The sequence below is a fragment of the Nomascus leucogenys genome, chromosome 6, assembly GCF_006542625.1.
Source record: "Nomascus leucogenys isolate Asia chromosome 6, Asia_NLE_v1, whole genome shotgun sequence".
Lineage (NCBI taxonomy): Eukaryota > Metazoa > Chordata > Mammalia > Primates > Hylobatidae > Nomascus > Nomascus leucogenys.
Window position 1 is genome coordinate 49,216,031 of NC_044386.1, and position 22,378 is coordinate 49,238,408.

The window sequence follows — 22,378 nt, forward strand, 5'->3', positions numbered from 1 at the left end:
GCGGAGGGCGGGGCCGCGGGGCGGTGCTCGGGGCCGGGGACGGCTGCTGGAGCGGCGCCCACCTCGGCTCAGCGCATCCCCGCTCTCCGCTTCCCTCTCCGCCGCGTCCCCGCGCGAAGATGGCAACCGAGGGGCTGCACGAGAACGAGACGCTGGCGTCGCTGAAGAGCGAGGCCGAGAGCCTCAAGGGCAAGCTGGAGGAGGAGCGAGCCAAGCTGCACGATGTGGAGCGTGAGTGCGGGCCGGGAGGCGGGCGGGGCAAGCCGGACCGGCTCGCCACTTCCCGGGCGGGGGCGGCGGGGGCGGCGGGGGCGGCCGGGGCTGCGACGGGAGCCAGGCCCGCGCCACCGCCCGGGAGCAGGGCCCCGGGGCCCGGGCGCGCAGGTGAGGCGCGGGTAGCGGTCCCGATCCCCGGGGCGCGCGGGGGTGGGGCCCTCGGAGGGTCCGGGCACCTGGCCGACCCCCGCCGCCAGCTAGCGGAGGACCGCGGGACTAGCTACTCTCATCACCTGCCTGGAAGCTGCGAACTAATCGCGTTCTTGCCCCTCCCATGCGGAGGGCAGGGGGTGGGGTGTCGGTGGTGACGAGCGAGCGCGGCGAGCCCGTGTAGGCGCGGCCTAGGAGAGACTCCTGTTTTGTTTTTTAATGATCGTCTGGCTTTCTCCATCCCTGTTGTGTCTTTTCTCAGTTTTGCTTTTATGAGACTGCAATTTCAAAGGTCATTTTTTCCAACCTCTACCCTATCCTTGGGGCGGGGAGCTGGGAGAGAAGGGAAACGGAGGAGCTCACCAAATTCAACCGTTCAGTTCGTTTAAGGCTGTTTAAAAAGCTTTTGGATCGATGTGGTGGATTGGCATAAAAGAGCCATAGCAATCTCAAACTTGCATTCTTCACCGCCACCACCGCAATTCAGAACTGGCTCTGTGATTTTTATGAGTGAGCGATTAAATAGCCAGGTTCAGTGGCTCTTGGCCAAAACAGCGCTCCTTTACTTTGTCAGAGGGCTCCTCCTCAGCAGAGCTTAGGCTGGGGGCCAGGCTTGGGGAAGTGGTCGTATCTGCTGACTTTTCAGCTCTGAGGGTGGCATCTCCCCTTTGCTGAGCACCTCCCACGGTGCCCTCCTGCACACCTTGACATTGTTCTCCTGCCATTCCTAATCCGTGCCACCCTTTACATTCTATTTGGAATGGAAAAATAGGGTTCGTGCTAGGGCCTTTAGCTTTTGATCTCTGAAGGTCACTTAAGAGAAGTGGATGACCTGGATCTAGCGTGTGCTGTGCTTTCCTAGGGGTCTCCTTTAAATAGGAGGCACTCTAAGCTTAGAAATCGTGTCCAGCAATCACTAACCATAAACTCCAAATAATGTAGTTATGCAAATTGAGAGTTACTTTTCTTACATAACAAGAGCAAAAGTGGATGATCACCTGCTGTTGTTCAGCTGCGCCACGCACCCCCCACCAAGGGACCCAGGCTCCTTCTGCCTTTCTTCTCCACACCTTAGAGCAGTGGCGTTTGCCCCATGATTATAATATGATTGCCACAGCTCCAAACATCACTTCTGTATCCAAGGCAGGAAGAAGGGGGAATATGGACACCAATCTCTCTTTGCTCCCTATCAAGAAAGCAAAGCAAAAGTTTTCCCAGAAATCCTCCTCCCAGTTTGAGACCAGCCTGGCCAACATGGTGAAAAGTATTCACAGGTCGTCTAACTTCTGCATTTGACAGATGAGGAAACTGAAGCACAAAGAAGTTAAAGGACTTACCGAATGTCCCCTGCTAAGTGATGGGACCCGGATTCCCCCCAGGCAATCAGAGTGCCAGCTCAGGCTCACTTCAGATTATTTTTGCCAAACCCGTTTTGAGCTTCATGCAGAGGGTGTTCTCCAGAAACTCACTTATTCAATAGTGCAGGCTGCATGCCTGGATATTTTCAGCTTTTCTGTGAATTTGTAAGTTGCCTTAAGACAGAGAGATAGCAGAGATGCAGCTTTTCAATAGGGAACCTGAGGGGGCAAATGTAGTCAATCCAAAAGAAGAAACTTTTTTTTGTCCTGCCAAGAGTGTGGTGCCCTCAAAAGCTAGGGCCAGATTTTAGACCCACAGTGGAAGGGTCTATCCCTACCTGCACGTGTCAGAATTTGTGAGCTGGAAAGACCAGAAGTCATGTGGTTGTGTCCCTCTTGATTCCCCTGCAGCTTCCAGACCACTTCTCGTCTACCCCCCATAAAACCTTTGCTCCTTGAAGGTTCTTATCACCATATTGACCTCTTCCCCTTTGACATGTCTCCTGATCTCCCAGCCAGGTTCTCTCATTTCTTTTCTTTTTTTTTTTTTTTTTTTTTTTTTTTTTTTTTTTTTGACACAGAGTCTCACTCTGTCACCCAGGCTGGAGTACAATGGCACAGTCTTGGCTCACTGCAACCTCCACCTCCCAGGTTCAAGCGTTTCTCCTGCCTCAGCCTCCCAAGTAGCTGGGACGATAGGCATGTGCCACCACACCCAGGTAATTTTTGTATTTTTAGTAGGCTTCACCATGTTGGCCAGGCTGCTCTCGAACTCCTGACTTCAAGTGATCTACCCGCCTGAGCCTCCAAAAGTACTGGGACTACAGGTGTGAGCCACTGCACTCAGCCATTCTTTTCTTTATTCATCTTTATTTTTAAGAGACAGGGTCTCGGCCCGGCAGGGTGGCTCACACCTGTAATCCCAGCACTTTGGGAGGCCAAGGCAGGTGGATCATGAGGTCAGGAGATCGAGACCGTCCTGGTCAACATGGTGAAACCCCGTGTCTACTAAAAATACAAAAATTAGTTGGGTATGGTGGCAGGTGCCTGTAATCTCAGCTACTCGGGAGGCTAAGGCAGGAGAATAACTAAAACCAGGGAGTTGGAGGTTGCAGTGAGCCGAGATCTTGCCACTGCACTCCAGCCTGATGAAGCAAGACTCTGTCTCAAAAAAAAAAAAAAAAAAAAAAAAGAGAGAGAGACAGGGTCTCACTCTGTCACCCAGGCTGGAGTGGAGTGGAGTTATAGCTCACTGCAGCTTCAACCTCCTGGGCTCAAGCAGTCCTCCTGCCTCAGCCTCCCAGGTAATTGGGACTACAGACACGTACTACCACACCTGGCTACTTTTGTTTCAAAATTCTTTGTAGAGACAGGGTCTCACTATGTTGCCCAGGCGGGTCTTGAACTCCTGGCTTCAAGTGATCCTCCTGCCTTGGCCTCCTAAAGTGCTGGGATTACAGGCATGAGCCACTGTGAGCCTAGCCAGGTTCTCTCACTTCTTAAGGACTTTGGCATTTCTTAGGACTGTGACTTGAGTCTTCCTCTTGCTCCTAAGCCCTGCCCCATCCTGTGAGATGACGTGCGGGCCCCTCACCTTTGCAACCCCTGCTGCACACATGCCTGGGTTCTTGTCAGCACTCAGGACTGCTCCTCTTCCCGCATCTCCAATCGCTGCCTCCACCTCCAAGCATAGTCTCTCCCTGGGGAGATCTCCTTCCTCCAGGATCCCAGCTCTCCTCTCTTCCAGTCTCTCAGCCCCTTCCTTTCTTCTCTTCCTTCGGTATCCAGTGTTGAGACTTTGGCCACCATTTCAGCAACAATCTTGCCAAGCAATCCAAATTTCCTTGTGCTTCTGTCTCTTCATGGGAGCTGCCTGGCAGAACCTCAGCCTGGATGAATTTGCTGTCCCCTCTCTCTCTCGTACCTGCAGCTGAACATCAGATGCTGCTGTAGAAGCGGCACACAGGGGGCTCGCTGAGACCACTGTCAATCCCCCAGTCACTAGTTCACCAAGGCTCTCAGAGCTGGCTGGAGTTTCTCTGGTTAGCTCTTCACAGTGAAAATTTTAGACTCTCTATGCGGCATGGGTCTCTGACTCCTCTCCTTCCACCTGGACTCCTTCTCCACAGAAAATGGAAGCTCTAAACTGATCCCTTAATGTTACACTTCCAAACCCACCTCCACATGCACTGACCTCAAACCTGTCCCTGTCCTGGCTTTGTCAGTTCCCTCCCACCACCAGGCATGAGATCCCATCATCTCCAGCCTTCAGTCACCTTGACCTAGCAATTATTCCTGCCTCCTCCTTTATTGACATGTATGCACACCCAAGCCTGTCACTCATTCAACACATTCTGCCGGCCCATTGTATATCAGGCACTGTTCTCAGCCCTGGGGGATACTGCGGTGAACAAGTCAGACCAGCATCCCTCCCTGGCAGAGCTTCCATTCCAGTGTGGGAGTCAGAGGACAAATGAGTAATATGGGTGACATGCTAGATGACACGTATTAGAGAGAAAAGAACTAAAGCAGACAGTGGGAAATGAGGTGTTGGGGAGCAGAAGCTTTAGAGAAGGTGGCCCAGGGAAGCCTCATTGAGAAGGGCCTTTGAATCCAGACCTGAAGGAAGAGAACCAGCACCACGACTACTATCCGGAGAGCAAACTTCAAGCAAAAGGAGGAGCTAGGCAGAGGCCCCAGGAGGGGGTGTGTTTGGTGTATCTGATGTATCTGAGGAAGAGTGAGGAAGCAGATGTGTCTGGAGGGGAGTGTGCAGGGCAGAGTCCAGCTGCAGGTTATGCTGGAAGCTCATGCTGGACCCCGTGGGCACAGTGAAGATTTGGGCTCTTACTCCCAGTGAGTCAGGAAACCCTTGGAGGGTTTCGAGAGAGAGGATGGATCTGATTGCTTTACTGGGCTCACTCTGCCTGCCGTGTTTTGTGGCAGAACAAGACAGCTTGAGGGAGGGAAATGAAGTGTGAGAGGTAAGTGACCTGGGGTAAGAGTTCTTGACAAATGTCTCTTTCCCTCTTATCAGAGAGCCTGCCTTGGGTGCCACTTGCCAGCTCCTAATGGAAGTTACAGCTAAAGGTGGAAGAGTGAGAGATGATTTCTGAGCTTGTCTTGGTCCCATAGTTGACCCTGCAGCTGCTCTTACCTTACCCCAGCCCAGACTCCCCCAGCTCCTTCCTAAGTGTGTTCGTCCCTTGGCACTCAGGTGGGAAAGGGAGGAAAGGATGCTGATGAGTTTTGCTTGTGGAAGTATAAGCTGGAGCCCTGTCAGGTGCAAACAACAGTGCTATCATTTTTCCCTGTGTGAAGGAAAGTGGTATCATCCCCATCTGTGCGATGAGTGAGCCGGCTTAGCAAAGTCAAATAATTCGTTCAGGGTCATGCAGCTGGTTAGTGGTTGGGCCGGGATTCAGTTTGGGAATGATGCAGCTTTCTTTGCAGGGCTCCCCATTGAGCAAGTGGCTGAGAGCCTGGGGGAAGGTGGGAAGGGTCTGGTGAAGCTGGGGAGGACCATAAACTGAATCTGTTCACTCCCCAGAGCGGGGGCTGGCAGTGTGCACTTTCCTGTATCTCTTATAGTGACTGGCAGCCCCTTAGTTAACAGATCTGTTTTTGTTTGTTTTGTTTTATTTTTTTGAGATGGAGTCTCGCTCTGTTGCCCAGGCTGGAGTGCAATGGCATGATCTCAGCTTGCTATAACCTCCACCTCCTGGGTTCAAGCAGTTCTCCTGCCTCAACCTCCTGAGTAGCTGGGATTACAGGTGCGTGCCACCACACCTGGGTAATTTTTGTATTTTTAGTAGATACAGGGTTTCACTGTGTTAACCAGGCTGGTCTCGAACTCCTGACCTTGTGATCCATCCACCTTGGCCTCCCAAAGTGCTGGGATTATAGGTGTGACCCACTGCCCCTGGCCTTTTTTTTTTTTTTTTTTGAGATGGAGTCTCTCTCTGTCGCCCAGGCTAGAGTGCAGTGGCACAATCTCAGCTCACTGTAAGTTCCACCTCCCAGGTTCAAGCGATTCTCCTGCCTCAGCCTCCCAAGTGGCTGGGACTACAGGCACGTGCCACCATGCCTGGCTAATTTTTATATTTTTAGTGGAGACCAGGTTTCACCATGTTGGACAGGCTGTTCTTGAACTCCTGACCTCAGGTGATCTGCCCGCCTCAGCCTCCCAAAGTTCTGGGATTACAGGCGTGAGCCACCATGCCCAGCCAGACCCTAGGTTTTAAAATGGAAAGTCCTGCACCCCAGGAGACCCTGCAGTCCTAGGCAAACCAGGATAGTTGTTACTCCTGTTGGCTTGGACTTGCCCAAATTCTTGCCTTAAGGTCAATACAATAAAATTGTATAGCATAAACTTTGAGGAAAAAATGAAGGTTTCCTCTCTTCAGACCCTGAGTTCTTCACCTCCATCCCTTTGGCCCTCATCCCCAAGCCAGACCCTTGGCCAACATAAAATATAGGAACTATTAATAGCTTATATGGGTCCTCTGATGGGAAGCCAGCTCACATCAAACTCCACAGCCCCAAGCCCCATTTTCCCCTTCCTCCCGCAGAGCTTCCTGCTTCTCCCCAGAGCTTTCTCCTTGTCACTTTCTGCTTATCTTCTACCACAGGCGAGTACTCCCTCGCTTGATTCCAAGGCATTTTAGAATCAAGTGGTTACAGCGTGCATTCATTTCTGATTGCTGCTGTACAAATTTCCACAAACTTAGTGGCTTGCAATAACATACATTTGTTTTCTTACAGTGCTGGAGGTCTATAATCGGTGACTAAAATGGGTGGGCAGGTCCTTCTGGAGGCTTTAGGGGAGAATCCATTTCTTGCTTTTTCCAGCTTCTTGGGGCTGCCCATGTTCTCAGCCCAAGGCTCACGTGATTCTGAGCACTGCTTCTGTGGTCACCTCTCTCTCTGACTCTGACCCACCTGCTCCCTCTTATTAGGATCCGTGTGATTATGTTGGGCCCACCTGGATAATCCAGGATAATCTCCCCATCTCAGGATCCTTAATCACATCTATAAAGTCCCTTTTGCCATAAGATAGCATCGCCACTGGTTCTGGAGATTAGGATGTGGATACCTTTGGGGGCCATTATTTAGCCCATCACACAGCTCTTAGATCAGGAGGGTTCCCCTGCTTCAGCTTCAGTCTTTCAGCACAAAACATTTCCTTCCCTTCCCAACAGCCCTGTCCCTTATGGATGAAAAAGCAGCTGAGATCCAGGGAGAGGTGAAGGGATTTCCCTAATATTTTGTAGCTACTCTAATGTTGAATAGGGAGTAGAGAAGATTCAAGCTTCCAGGACAGCTGTCCTCCTCATCATGCTAGACCTTCTCTTAGAAAGTTGAGATTTGCCAACAGTCTCCCTAAATGACCTAGTTCCATCTACCTCTTCTACTTCACCTTGGATCAGTCTATGCTTTGCTCACTATTGCCAGTCACACTGGCCATCTTGGTGAGCTTCAGACCATCAAGCTTGTTCTTGCCTTCAGCCTTCAGACATCTTGTGTACTCTCTTCTGGAACGTTCTCCCACTTCTTTGCATAGTTTACTTCATATATTCTGTCTCAGTTCATATTCCACCTCCTCAGAGGCAGCTTCCCTTATTATAAAAAGCAGTAAGTGTGCTGGGCATGGTGGCTCACGCCTGTAATCCCAGCACTTTGGGAGGCAGAGGCAGGTGGATCGCTTGAGCCCAGGAGATCAAAACCAGCCTGGGCAACATGGAGACTCCTTAATCTAAAATGGCCATGTCTGTCCCGACTTCCTACAATTTCAGCTCCCTTTCATTATTCGCTTCATCACTCTCTAAAATTACTTTCATTAATTTATTCTTTGTTGACTGATTGACGATTGGTTGATTTTATGTCTCCCTTACTAGAATGTAAGCACCTTGGCAGCAGGTACTTTATTTGTATCATTTACTGTGGATCACCCTCCTACAAGAGTGAACTAGGCTAAGTAAATATTTATCAAATAAAAAAAAAGAGATTGGCATTGAAAAGAAAGAAAAGTAAATCCACATATGAAAAGGTGTTGATTTTTTTTATTAAGTAAAAGAAAATAAAAAGCAAAGTGCCAAACAGTATATATAACATGATCTTAATAAACAAGAGGTGCTTGTATATGCAGTAAATGTCTGGAAGGATACACAAGGAACTTGTTATCGCTAGAGAGGGGTATGGAAAGTGAAGGTGCTTTTCATTTTATACCCATCTATACATTTACTGTTTTTGAGCCAGGTTCTCACTGTGTCACACAGGCTAGAGTACTGTGGCCCAATCATGGCTCACTGCTGCCTCAAACTCCTGGCTACCTCAACCTCTCAAGTAGCTGGGACTACAGGTGTGTGCCACCACACCTGGCTAATTTTTGCATTTTTTTGTAGAGACGAGGTTTCTCCATGTTGCCCAGGCTGGTCTTGATCTCCTGGGCTCAGGCGATCCATCTGCCTCTGCCTCCCAAAGTGCTGGGATTACAGGCATAAGCCACCGCACCCAGCACATTTACTGCTTTTTATAATAAGGGAAAAATGAGTACTAGAATGGGAGTCAAGATCAAGAATAAAAGGAGGCTGGGCATGGTGGCTCACTTTGGAAGGCTTAAACGGAAGGATCACTTGAGCCCAGGAGTTGAAGACCAGCCTGGGCAACATAGCGAGACCTCAACTCTCAAAAAAATAAAAATAAAAAAATAAAAATTAGCCAGGCATAATGGTGTGCACCTGTGGTCCTAGCTACTCGGGAGGCTGAGGTGGGAGGATCACTTGAGCCCAGGGGGTTGAGACTGCAATGAGCTATGATTGCACCACTGCACTCAAGCCTATGTGACAGAATAAGATCCTGTCTCAAAAACTAGAAAATAAAAAGAGAAAGGGGAAAACAATTCAACTCTAAAGAGTCTTTAACTTGAAATTAAACTGAGGAATAATCTGCAAGACAGGCTCAAAGCAGACAGAACAGGAAGGACATGGTGTTCATTTCAGCCAACAGGCACAGCAGCCTCCTGGGGCTGTGTGGGAGCTTTATTCCAATTCCCAGCTCCTTGAGGCAGATGCTAATATTGTTAAAGAAAAAGCAAGTTTATGTCGTTTTTCTGAGTACAAATCTAGACTAAATTTGATACACATGATGTATTATCGGATACCATTAACTTTTCTATCTATTCTAAATGTAATTTTTTGAAAAGTTTTATTATTGAATGCTTTATGGCTTAGAGTCTTGGACTATTCTGATTTATGGCTTAGGGAATAATCTAGGAAAACCAACTTTCTAGATTAGCCTGGAACAAACATATTCCTTGACTTTTTTCATATTCTAAGAAAATGTGATCTGTGTACTGAGGCTGACAGAAGTCGGTTTCTCTACAGTCATCCTCTTCCCTGCTGCTCGGCCACATGCCTCCTGCACCCGTCAGAGGCAGCAGAAAGCTAACCTGCCTTCATTTCCTTTCCCCTTCCTTTCTCTGCATTCACCATTATACTTGAGCTGGCTAATGCAAGGGTGTTTAGAGTACTTTCCCAATAAACAAATGCTCACTGCGGAAAAATCTAGAAATACAGAAGAAAACAAGTCATTCATAATCTCAATACCTAGAGGTAGCCATTTGTAATATGTTGATGTATTTCATAGCTTATGTTTCCATGTTTGTGTATATATTTATAAGCTTACTAGGGACTGTACTAGATAGAGGATTTGAGCCCAGTTTTAACATTCAGCACAATGGATTGAGTAGCTCCCCATGTCATTTACATTTCTTTTAATGTCATCATTAAAAATTCTTATATGGAACCATATAGTATTCCATCTTAAAGATGGTCCTATAACTTAATTCTCCAAACTTTTAATTAGGGATTTCAGGGTAGAATTTTTTGTGGCTCATGAAATTTTTTTTTTTTTTTTTTGGAGGTAGGGTCTCACCTTATTGCCCAGCTGGAGTCCAGTAGCGTGATCTCGGCTTACTGCAACCTCCACCTCCCAGATTGAAGTGCTTCTCTTGCCTCAGCCTCCCAGGTAGCTGGGATTATAGTCGCACACCACCATGCCTGGCTAATTTTTTTTTTATAGTTTAGCCGTGTTGGCCAGGCTGGTCTCAAACTTCTGACCTCAGGTGATCTGCCTGCCTCAGCCTCTCAAAGTGCTGGGATTACAGGCATGAGCCACCGTGCCCAGCCTCATGAATTTTTTTAAGGCAATTCACAAATCTCTGACAAATATAAGTGAGATAAATGTGACTGTAAATGTTTTCCTTCCATACAGGTGTTTGAGAGGGGTTTTTTTTGTTTTTTCTTCAGCTTTTAAGTTCCAGGGTACATGTGCAGGATGTATAGTTTTGTTACACAGGTAAACATGTGTCATGCGGTTTGCTGCACAGATCAACCCATCACCTAAGTATTAAGCCCAGCATCCATTAGCTGTTCTTCCTGATGCTGTCCCTCCTGCTATGCCCCTGGCAGGCCCCAGTGTGTGTTGTTCCCCCGATGTGTCCATTTGTTCTCATCGTTCAGCTCCCACTTATAAATGAGAACATGTGGTGTTTGGTTTTCTGTTTCTGCGTTAGTTTGCTGAGGATAATGGCTTCCATGTCCCTGCAAAGGACATTATTTCGTTCCTTTTTATGGCTGCATAGTATTCCGTGGTATGTATGTACCACGTTTTCTTTATCCAGTCTATCATTGATGACCATTTGGGTTCGTTTCATGTCTTTGGTATTGTAAATAGTGCTGCAATGAACATGTGTGCTTGTGTCTTTTAATAGAATGGTTTATATTCCTTTGGATATATACCCAGTAATGGGATTGCTGGGTCAAATGGCATTTCTGCTTCTAGATCTTTGAGGAATTGCCACACTGTCTTCCACAGGGTTGAACTAATTTATATTCCCACCAACAGTGTAGAAGCATTCCTTTTTCTCTGCAACCTCGCCAGCATCTGTTGCTTCTTGACTTTTTAATAATCACCTTTCTGACTGATATGAGATGGTATCTCATTGTGGTTTTGATGTGCATTTCTCTAATGATCAGTGATATTGAGCTTTTTTTCATGTTTGTTGGCTGCATGAGTATCTCCTTTTGAGAAGTGTCTGTTCATGTCCTTTGCCCACTTTTTAATGGGTTTTTTTTTTTCTTGTAAATTTGTTTGAGTTCTTGTAGATTCTGGATATTAGACTTTTATCAGATGGATAGATCGCAAACATTTTCTCCCTTCTGTAGTTTGTCCATTCACTCTGATGTAGTTTATTTTGCTATGCAGAAGCCCTTTGTTTTAATTAGATCCCATTTATCAATTTTTGCTTGCGTTGCAATTACTTTCGGTGTTTTCGTTATGAAATCTTTGGCCCGTGACTATGTCCTGAATGGTATTGCCTAGGTTTTCCTCTTTCTTTCTTTTCTTTTTCTCTTCTCTTATCTTCTTTTCTTTTTCTTTCCTTTTCTTTGAGACAGAGTCTCGCTCTTGTCACCCAGGCTGGAGTGCAATGGCGTGATCTCTGCTCACTGCAGCCTCCGCCTCCTGGGTTCAGGCTATTTTCCTGCCTCAGCCTCCTGAGTAGCTGGGATTACAGGTGCCCACCACCATGTCCAGCTAATTTTTTGTATTTTTATTAGAGACGGGGTTTCACCATGTTGGCCAGGCTGGTTTCAAACTCTTGACTTCAGGTGATCTGCCTGCCTCAGTCACCCAGGCTGGAGTGCAGTGGCGCGATCTTGGCTCACTGCAACCTCCGCCTCCTAGGTTCAAGTGATTCTAGTGCCTCAGCCTCCCAAACAGCTGGGACTACAAGCATGCGCCACCACACCTAATTTTTGTATTTTTAGTAGAGACGGGGTTTCACCATGTTGGCCAGTCTGGTCTCAAACTCCTGACCTCAAGTGATTCGTCTGCATTGGCCTCCCAAAATGCTGGGATTACAGGCGTGAGCCCCCACACCTGGCCTGGTATTGCCTAGATTTTCTTCTAGGGTTTTTATAGTTTGGAGTTTTACATTTAAGTCTTTAATCCATCTTGCATTAATTTTTGTATAAGATGTAAGGAAGGGGTTCAGTTTCAGTCATCTGCATATAGCTAGCCAGTTCTCCTAGCACTATTTATTAAATAGGGAATCCTTTCCCCATTGCCTGTTTTTGTCAGGTTCATCAAAGATCAGTTGATTGTAGGTGTGCAATCTTATTTCTGAGCTCTCCATTCGGTTCCATTGGTTTATGTGTCTGTTTTTGTACCAGTACCATGCTGTTTTGGTTACTGTAGCCTTGTAGTATAGTTTGAAGTTGGGTAGCCTGATGCCTCCAGCTTTGTTCCTTTTGCTGAGGATTATCTTGGCTATATGGGCTCTCTTTTCGTCCCATATGAATTTTAAGATAGTTTTTTTTCTATTCTATGAAGAATGTCAATGGTAGTTTAACAGGAATCGCATTGAATCTATAAATTACTTTGGGCAGTATGGCCATTTTCACTGTGTTGATTCTTCCTATCCATAAGCATGGAATGTTTTTCCATTTGTTTGTGCCCTCTCTGATCTCCTTGAGCAGTGGTTTGTAGTTCTTCTTGAAGAGGTCCTTCACTTCCCTTGTTAGCTGTATTCCCAGGTATTTTATTCTCTTTGTAGCAATTATGAATGGGAGTTCACTCATGATTTGGCTCTCTAGTGATTTTTGCACATTGATTTTGTATCCTGAGATTTTGCTGAAGTTGCTTATTAGCTTAGGAAACTTTTGGGCTTAGACGATGAGGTTTTTCTAGATACAGGATCTTGTCATCTGCAAACAAAGATAATTTGACTTCCCTTCTTCCTATTTGAATACCATTTATTTCTTTTTCTTACCTGATTGCCCTGGCCAGAACTTCCAATACTATATTGAATAGGAGTGGAGAGAGAGGGCATCTTTGTCTTGTGCCAGTCAAGGGGAATGCTTCCAGCTTTTGCCCATTCAGTATGATATTCGGTGTAAGTTTATCATATATGGCTCTTATTATTTTGAGATATGTTCCTTCAATACCTTGTTTATTGCTAGTTTTTAACATGAAGGGATGTTGAATTTTATTGAAGGCCTTTTCTGTGTCTATTGAGGTAATCATGTGGTTTTTTTCTTTAGTTTTTTTTATATGATGAATTATATTTACTGATTTGAGTATGTTGAGCCAATGTTGCATCCTAGGGATGAATCCAACTTGATAGTGTTGGATAAGTTTTTTGATGTGCTGCTGGATTCAGTTTCCCAGTATTGGGAATCATTTATTGATGATTTTTGCACCAATCTTCATCAGGGGGATGTTGGCCTGAAGTTTTCTTTCTTTTCTTTTTTTTTTGAAATGGAGTCTTGCTCCTGTTGCCCAGTCTGGAGTGCAATGGCATGATCTCGACTCACTGCAACCTCTACCTGGTGGGTTCAGGCGATTCCCTGCCTCAGCCTCCTAAGTAGCTAAGATTACAGGCGCCTGCCACCATGCCCGGCTAATTTTTTGTATTTTTAGTAGAGACAGGGTTTCACCACGTTGGCCAGGCTGGTCTCGAAGTCCTGACCTCAGGTGATCTACCCGCCTCAGCCTCCCAAAGTGCTGGGATTACAGACGTGGGCCACTGCACTCGGCCAAAGTTTTCTTTTTTTGTTGTATCTCTGCCAGGTTTTGATATCTGGATGATGCTGACCTCATAAAATCAGTTAGGGAGGAGTCCCTCCTTTTCAATTGTTTGGAATAGTTTCAGAAGAAAGGGTACCAGCCCGTCTTTGTACCTCTGGTAAAATTCAGCTGTAAATCTGTCTGGTCCTGGGCTTTTTTTTGTTGGTAGGCTATTTGTTACTGCCTTAATTTCAGACCCCATTATTGGTCTATTCAGGGATTCCATTTCTTCCTGGTTCAGTCTTGGTAGGGTGTATGCATTTAGGAATTTATCCATTTCTTCTAGATTTTCTAGTTTATGTGCGTAAAGGTATTTGTAATATTCTCTGATGGTTGTTTGTATTTCTGTGGGGTCAGTGGTGATATCCCCTTTATCATTTCTGATTGTGTCTATTTGATTCTCCTCTCTTTTATTAATCTATCTAGTGGTCTGTTTTATTAATTTTTTCAAAAAACCAGCTCCTGGATTCATTGATTTTTTTGAAGGGTTTTTCATGTCTCTATCTCCTTTAGTTTCACTCTGATCTTGGTTATTTCTTGTCTTCTGCTAGCTTTGGGGTTTGTTTGCTCTTGGTTCTCTAGTTCTTTTAGCTGTGATGTTAGGTTGTTGATTTGAGATCTTTCTAGCTTTCTAATATAGACATTTAGTGCTAAAATTTCCCTCTTAACATTGCTTTAGCTGTGTCCTAGAGATTCTGGTACGTTGTCTCTTAGTTCTCATTAGTTTTAAATAACTTCTTGATTTCTGCCATAATTTCATTATTTACCTAGGAGTCATTCAGGAACAGGTTGTTCAATTTCCATGTAGTTGTGTGGTTTTGAGTGAGTTTCTTAATCTTGAGTTCTAATTTGATTTCACTGTGGTCTGAGAGACTGTTATGATTTCAGTTCTTTTGCATTTGCTAAGGAGAGTTTTACTTCCAATTATGTGATCAATTTTAGAGTAAGTGGCATGTGGTCATGAGAAGAATGCATATTCTGTTGTTTTTGGATGGAGAATTCTGTAGATATCTGTCAGGTCCACTTTATCCAGAGCTGAGTTCAGGTTCTGAATATCTTTGTTAATTTTCTGTCTCAATGGTCTGTCCAGTATTGCCAGTGGGGTGTTAAAGTCTCCCGCTATTATTGTGTGGGAGTGTAAGTCTCTTTGTAGATCTGTAAGAACTTGCTTTATGAATCTGGGTGCTCCTGTATTGGGTGCATATATATTTAGAATAGTTAGCTCTTCTTGTTGAATTGATCCCTTTACCATTATGTAATGCCCTTCTCTGTCTTTTTTTATCTTGTTGGTTTAAAGTCTGTTTTGTTGGAAACTAGGATTGCAGTGCCTGCTTTTTTCTGTTTTCCGTTTGCTTGGTAAATTTTCCTCCATCCCTTTATTTTTAGCCTATGCGTGTCTTTGCATGTGAGATGGGGCTCTTGAATATAGTATACCAATGAGTCTTGACTCTTGATCCAGCTTGCCATTCTGTGTCTTTTAATTGGAGCATTTAGCCCATTTACATTTAAGGTTAATATTGTTATGTGTGAATTTGATCCTGTCATCATGATGCTAGCTAGTTATTTTGCAGACTTGTTTGTGTAGGTGCTTCACAGTGTACTTATACTTCAGTTTTTGTTTTGTTTTTTTTGTAGTAGCTGGTAACAGTTTTTCCTTTCCATATTTAGTGCTTCCTTCAGGAGCTTTTACAGGGCAGGCCTGGTGGTGATAAATTTCCTCAGCATTTGCTTGTCTGAAAAAGATCTTATTTCTCCTTTGCTTATGAAGCTTAGCTTGGCTGCATATAAAATTCTGGGTTGGAAATTCTTTTCTTTAAGAATGTTGAATATTGGCCCCACTCTCTTCGGGCTCATAAGGTTTCCACTGAGAGGTCTGCTGTTAGTCTGGCGGGCTTCCCTTTGCCTTTCTCTCTGGCTGCCCTTAACATTTTTTCTTTCGTTTCAGTCTTGGAGAATCTGATGATTATGTGTCTTGGGGTTGATCTTTTCGGGGAATATCTTACTGGGGTTCTCTGGATTTCCTGAATTTGAACATTGCCCTGTCTTCTTAGGTTAGGGAAGTTCTCCTGGATGATATCCTGAAGTATGTTTTTTAGCTTGGTTCCATTCTCCCCATATCTTTCAGGTACCCTAATCAGTTGTAGGTTCAGTCTTTTTACATAATCCCATATTTACTGGAGGTTTTGTTCATTCCTTTTCATTCTTTTTTCTCTATTCTTGTCTGCTTGCCTTATTTTAGAAAGATAATCTTCAAGCTCTGAGGTTGTTTCCTACGCTTGGTCTGTTCAGCTGTTGATACTTGTGATTGCATCGTGACATTCTTGTGTTGTATCTTTCAACCCTATCAGGTCATTTATGTTCCTCTCTAAACTGGCTATTTTGGTTCTCAGCTCCTGTAATGTTTTATCATGATTCTTAGCTTCTTTGCATTGGGTTAGAACATGCTCCTTTAGCTCAGTGAAGTTCATTATTACCCACCTTCTGAAGCCTACTTCTGTCAGTTCCTCTATCTCAGCCTCAACCAGTTCTGTGCCTTTGCTGTAGAGATGCTGTGATCATGTGGAGAAGAGGTACTCTGGCTTTTTGAGTTCTCAGCGTTTTTGCATTGATTCTTTCTCATCTTTGTGGGCTTATCTATCTTCAGTCTTTGAGGTTGCTGACCTTTGAATGGGGTTTTTGTGGAGTCTTGATGATGATGTTGCTTTCTTTTTTATTTTTATTTATTTATTTATTTTGAGATGGAGTCTGGCTCTGTCGCCCAGGCTGGAGTGCAGTGTTGCGCTCTCGGCTCACTGCAAGCTCCACCTCCCAGGTTCACGCCATTCTCCTGCCTCAGTCTTCTGAGCAGCTGGGACTACAGGCGCGCCCGCCACCACACACAGCTAATTTTTTTTATTTTTATATTTTTAGTAGAGGCGGGATTTCACCGTGTTAGCCAGGATTGTCTCGATCTCCTGACTTCGTGATCTGCCCGCCTCGGCCTCCGAAAGTGCTGGGATTACAGGCTTGAGCCACCGAACCCAGCTTTTTTTTTTTTTTAGACAGAATCTTGCTGTTGTCTCCCAGGCTGGAGTGCAATGGCACCATCGCAGCTCACTGCAACCTCTGCCTCCCAGGTTCAAGCGATTCTCCTGCCTCAGCCTCCCAAGTAGCTGGGATTACAGGCGCCCGCCATCACGCCCAGCTAATTTTTGTATTTTTAGTATTTTGTGTATTTGTATTTCACCATGTTGGTCAGGCTGGTCTTGAACTCCTGACCTTGTGATCCTCTTGCCTCGGCCTCCCCAAGTGCTGGGATTACAGGTGTGAGCCACCGTGCCCGGCCTGTTTTTCTTTTAACAGTCAGGCCTCTCCTCCACAGGGCTGCTGTGGTTTACTGGGGGTCCACTCCAGACCCTTATTGCCTGGGTCTCTCCTGCACCTGGAGGTATCACCAGTGAAGGCAGCAAAACAGCAAAGATGGCAGCCAGCTCCTTCCTCTGGAGACTCCATCCCAGAGGGGCACCAACCTGACGCCATCTGGAATGCTCCTGGAGGAGGCATTTGTAGACTCCTGTTGGGAGGTCTCACCCAGCCAAGGGGAATGGGATCAGGGACTCGCTTAAAGAAGCAGTCTGGCTGCCCCCTGGTGGAGCAGGTGCGCTGTGCTGAGGGAAACCTCCCTCATCCAGACCACGCAGACTCTCCAGAGCATCCAGGTCCCACTTAAAGTAGCAGTCTGGCCATGATCTGCCACAGCAGCTGTGCTGCGCTGTGGGGAATTCCTCCCAGTTTGGACCACCCTGACTCCCGGGAGCTGGCAGACCAGGATGGCCTACTTGAGCTGCAGGTATGGTGTCTGTCCCTCCTACCCGTCCACCCAGCTCGGTCGTCTCAGGCCGTCTCCAACCTCTACCACTGGCTGGCTGGAATTACAAGACAGTGAGTCTTAGCCTGTGAGGTGCTGTGCGAGTGGGGCCCACTGAACTACGGTGCCTGGCTCCCTGGCGTCACCCCCCTTCCTAGGGGAATAGATGGATCTCTTTCCTCACAGGACTTCCTTGGGCCGGAGTTTGCCAAAACTCCTGGGTCTCTGTGTGTGCCCACGCTGCCACCGAGAGTCCGCACAGCTCTGTGCTTTGGACCCAAGGCCCTCGGTGGCTTGGGCTCACGAGGTGATCTCACGATCCACAGGTTGCAAAGATCTATGGGAAAACCCTGGTTTCCCGGGCGTGGTCACACAATCACTCACCGCCTCCCTTGGCCGGTGGTCGGGGCTCCCCTGGCTCAGTGTTGCACTCGGGTGGGCCATCGCCCCACCCTGCTTTTCCTCGCTCTCTGTGAGTCGCCCCGACTAGCTAGTCAGTCCCAACGCAAGAGTCTGAATACCTCAGTTGAAGGTGTGGAATTCAATCGCCATTCCGTTCTCCACGAGCGCTGCGGATCGCAGCTGCTTCCAATCAGCCATCTTGGCCCGCCCTGTGGTTTTTTTTTTTCTGGTTTTGTTTTTTAACGCTAGTCAAGTGAAGCAGTGGGAGTGGAGAAGGAACAAAGAAATCTGTAACTGGTTGTAATCAATTAGTAGTAAACACCATTGCACTCGGATCCGCCTGTTTGCGGGTTTTGTATCCATCCTATCCCATTCTACTTTGGCACAGAATCAGACTACATGAGTTTTTTTAAATTAGCATTAAATTTTTTTTCTCCTTGATTCCTTTAATCTACCAAAAGGTGGCCATGAAAAGACTGTATATATTAGTGCAAATTTGAAAGTGATTCCAGATCATTTTTTAAATAGTTTTGTTTTCCTATTTAAGACATCTCACTTGTCTTCTTTACAATCAGTTTCAGAGTATTCATTTTCAGGGACATTTTAGAGCTTGTTCATGCTTTGGTTCCTTTTTTTTTTTTTTCATTGCCTTATAATGTAATGAGAAGGACCCTGTTGTGAATTTTCACTTTATAAATTTACATGGTTTGAATTCTTGTGTATTGAGCTGCACACCATATCTTTTGCTTTCAGTTCATGAATGCACAGATTATAAAATAAATAACAAAACTATTCCCTGAAAGTTGAGAGTAAACCACATCGTGATGAAAAGTTAAGTTTTTGCCAGAATTATATTTCCAAGGCCCTGTGAGATACTCTGTAATACCCTCATTTTACAGAGCAGGGTGCAGGCTCAGAGGAGACATGTGTTCACCTTCAATTTGTTAACTGTGCTCTTCCCTCAGGCCCCATTTTCCTTTTCTGAGAAGCAAGGGGGCTTGGTGTAGCTCACTGGCCTTCACGCCTGCTGTTTGGACTCCAGGGGTAGACGTGATATTTGGAACTTACGGGTAGACGTGCCTTCGTGTCTGGCCGTCACCCTCCCTCCACTGTTCACCAGCTCAGCTCTGCCTTCATCTGTTTTCCGTATTAGACTTCTGATAAGATTTTGTCCATGAGCCAAAGCAGAGGCAGTTGCAGGAGACTTCTACAGGTAAAATGGGAGCTTGAAGACTATCGCTCCATATGGTTACCCAACTGCAAGTGCTATCCAGTTGACCCGTCCATCGTGTTCAGCCTGGCACGCAGCACAGGGCCAGACTGTGAAAGGTGCTCAGTCCTTTCTTGTTGAGTCATTCAGTTCTCTTCCGGCTCTAACTTTCCATGATTCTTCCAGCCAAGTGGCTGCCAAGCCAAGACCCAGGCAGGTTTCTTCACTCCTGATCTAGGCTCTCTAGCTCTGTGACCCATTGATCTGCCTACATCAAAGAGGTATGGCCGAGCACGGTGGATCACACCTATAATCCCAGCCCTTTGGGAGGCTGAGGTGGGTGGACCACTTGAGGCCAGGACTTCAAGACCAACCTGGAAAACATGGTAAAACCCCATCTCTACTAAAAAAATGCAAAAATTAGCTGGGCATGGTGGCGTGTGCCTGTAATCCCAGCTGCTTGAGAGGCTGAGGCATGAGAATTGCTTGAACCTGGGAGGTGGAGGTTACAATGAGCCAAGATCACGCCACTGCACTCCAGCCTGGGCAACAGACCGAGACTCTGTCTCAAAAAAAGAAAGAGGCATGGAGGATCCAAAGTTAGGATGTCTCCTGGACTTAGAAGCCATTGTCAATGCCTCAACTACTCCTTGATTTTCTAAATAATGATAGCTACCCGCCCACAGATTCGCCCATTATTGAAGGTATGTAAATGTTCTTAGGGATCCAAGTATGTGTGCATGAGGTCCTTAGCCTCTCTGAGCTCCAGGCTCCTCATCTGTAGAAATGGAGATAAAACCCTTGTCCTCAGGCTGTTGTGTAAAGCACTCAGCCCAGTGCCCGTCACCCAGAGACACACAATCAATGGTGGATATTGGTAACATATATCAGAAGCCTTAAAAAATATGCTTTCCCTTTGACTCAGTAATTGCACGAATTGGAATTTATCTAAGGAGATAATACAGTACAAGGGTATCATGGTAGCCCTGGGACAAAGTAAGTATCCACCAGTAGGAGATTCAGAGATTATAGTATGTATATACAGTGGAATGTTATGGAGTCATTAAAAATGATAGATAGGCTGGGTGTGGCAGCTCACACCTGTAATCCCATGCCTGTAGTCCCCCAAATTTTATGTGGCATGTTGTCTGCTTACAAACATATATATGTGTGTGCACATATGTGGAGGAAAGGCTGGGAGGGTACTCACCAAATGATAAGAATGGTCAGTCTAAGCAGAATTATAAGTGACCATATATTTTTATTTTCTGATTATTTTCAATGAATATACATTTACTTCTATAATTCTATAAAAGGCAATCAAGACAAAACCATCTCTCCATTCACAACCCCTCTTTTCATTCACCCATTCTCTGTTATTCTAAACATGATCTCTAGTTTTCATGGCTCCCCCATTTCAAAAGCCCCATTTCTCTTTGGGTCATGTTGTTTCCAGTCTTCTAGTTCTCAGCTCCTAGTACACCAACTCTAGTTTTGCCACTCCTGGCCTGCCAGCTGCCTGTTAGGCACTTTAATTTGCCTTCTCAGTTGAACCTTAGAACACTCCCATGGATTGGGTCATTGTCTGCCATTTTCCTAAAAAACAGCAACAAAAGTAGACATTAAGAAGCTAATTTCCTGGCCGGGAATGGTGGCTCATGCCTGTAACCCCAACACTTTGGGAGGCAGAGGCGGGTGGATCTCCTGAGGTCAGGAGTTCGAGACCGGCCTGGCCAACACGGTGAAACCCCATCTCTACGAAAAACACAAAAATTAGCCAGGTGTGGTGGCATGGGCCTGGAATCCCAGCTACTCAGGAGGCTGAGACAGGAGAATCACTTGAACCCAGGAGGCAGAGGTTACAGTGAGCGAAGATCACGCCATTGCACTCCAGCCTGGGCAACAGAGTGAGACTCCATCTCAAAAAAAAAAAAAAAAGCTAGTTTCCCACCTACCCTTTTCCACCCCAACTCCTGTGCATCCTTCAAACCAGGCTTCAGTGACATCACCTCTAATGACCACGCCTGCCAGCAGAGTCTGTTCCCCTCTGGCTCCCTGACCCTGGGTGACAGCCTCTGTCAGCCACCATCGCACTGCGCTGTAGTTGTTACCTGGGTGCTGACCTGTCTGCCCCCTCCAGACTGTGAGCTCAGTAAGAGCAGAGACTGTCTTACTCTTTTCTGTACCCAAGCACCTGGCACAGTTCTTGGCACATAGTAGAGATTCTGGAACCATCATTCAAGCAGCATTCACTGGCCTACACTTCCTCTTGAGTTCCAGCCATGACTTTGATTCTGATTCCTTGGTCTGGACTGGCATCCAGAATATTCAGCATCTCAAGCTTCACAGGACCCAACCGAGCAGGGAGGCCACAGAGGCAAGCATCCTCTCCCTGGACATGGCAAAGAGAACATCCAGGGACAGGGAGCAGTTTCTAGGCTGTTCCAGTCTGACCTTGGAGGGACCACAGAGAAGGGCGGTGCAGCAGATGGTGTGTCTGCTGGAGAGGGGGCTGCCAAAGAAGAGGAGTCTCTTCCCTGGTTTCCCTCCTCCAGTGTTGTCTCTGTCAACGCTGTCCTCCAACGCTGCAGCCACACATAGTCATGAGAAGGCAGATCCGACCATGCCACTCCTCTGAAGACAGCAGCCTGCTGTCACAATGGGATAAATGAGCTCTGTCACGGGTGTACAGCGCCATTACTTGCCCGCACCCACCCCTTACTCTGCAATCAAGTTGTTTATTCCACTCCTAAAAAATACTGGTGTAAAAAATTTTACATCAGTATTATTGTTGGACCTTTGCTTTTGCCATTTCCTCAGCTTAGCCTACCCACCTAGGACCTCCTCTGATCTGACTCACCTTTTTATCCTTTCGACTGAGCTCAGATGCCACCCCAAAAGGCCCAGTGCAGTGCCCCATCCTGTGGGACAGAAGCTTCCTGTGTCCACACATCTAGCTTAGCAAGTCCCATGTTGTATGGAAATCATCATTATGGCTCCATCTCTTCCCTCAACTCTAAACTCCAGTGAGGGCGGGGACTGACTCTCATATATCTGGGTGGTCCCAGAGGCTGGCACAGACTGAACTGGAATGAACCAGGAAAGAATTTGAGCTGTATCTAAATGGTTTAAGGGTTTGTGCGTGGTAAAGTCCAAATCCAAGTTGCTCAGGGAACAGGATAGGGCCAGGAGGGGGAAATGAAAAAAAAAGGAACTTTTTTAAAAAAAAGGCTGGTGAGCTCCTTGGATCAGAAAATAGGTCTGAAACCATGTGTGTGCCTCCCACTCCCAGTGCTAGTGAGCGTGCCCTGTTAAATTGATGAGTTGCTTGACAGCTGAAGTAGGGATGATGGATTAGGGATAGGGAGAGGTACAGAAAAAGAAGGCAAAGAGGCTTGATTGTTTTGTTCGCCCACCAAAAACTGCTGCTTAGGATTGCTACCGTTGATTGAAATTTAATAAATACTAAGCATTTCATTTATTCCTTCAGTAAATATTACTGGG

At 46.2% G+C, this 22,378-nt stretch overlaps 1 protein-coding gene across 2 annotated transcripts in view; it reads left to right on the forward strand.

The window, feature by feature from the left end:
- Nucleotides 1–2: 2 nt before the first annotated feature.
- The window catches only part of GNB5 (G protein subunit beta 5), a 59,584-nt gene continuing 37,208 nt past the window's right edge, over nt 3–22,378 (forward strand). Inside the window, exon 1 of one of the 2 annotated variants that reach the window (XM_030814082.1) lies at nt 3–231. In XM_030814082.1, the coding sequence (XP_030669942.1) occupies nt 120–231 (112 nt within the window). In that variant the 5' untranslated portion in view covers nt 3–119. Of the gene's footprint in view, nt 232–305; nt 385–22,378 lie in introns of those variants that run through there. The other variant, XM_030814083.1, reaches the window with a different exon arrangement.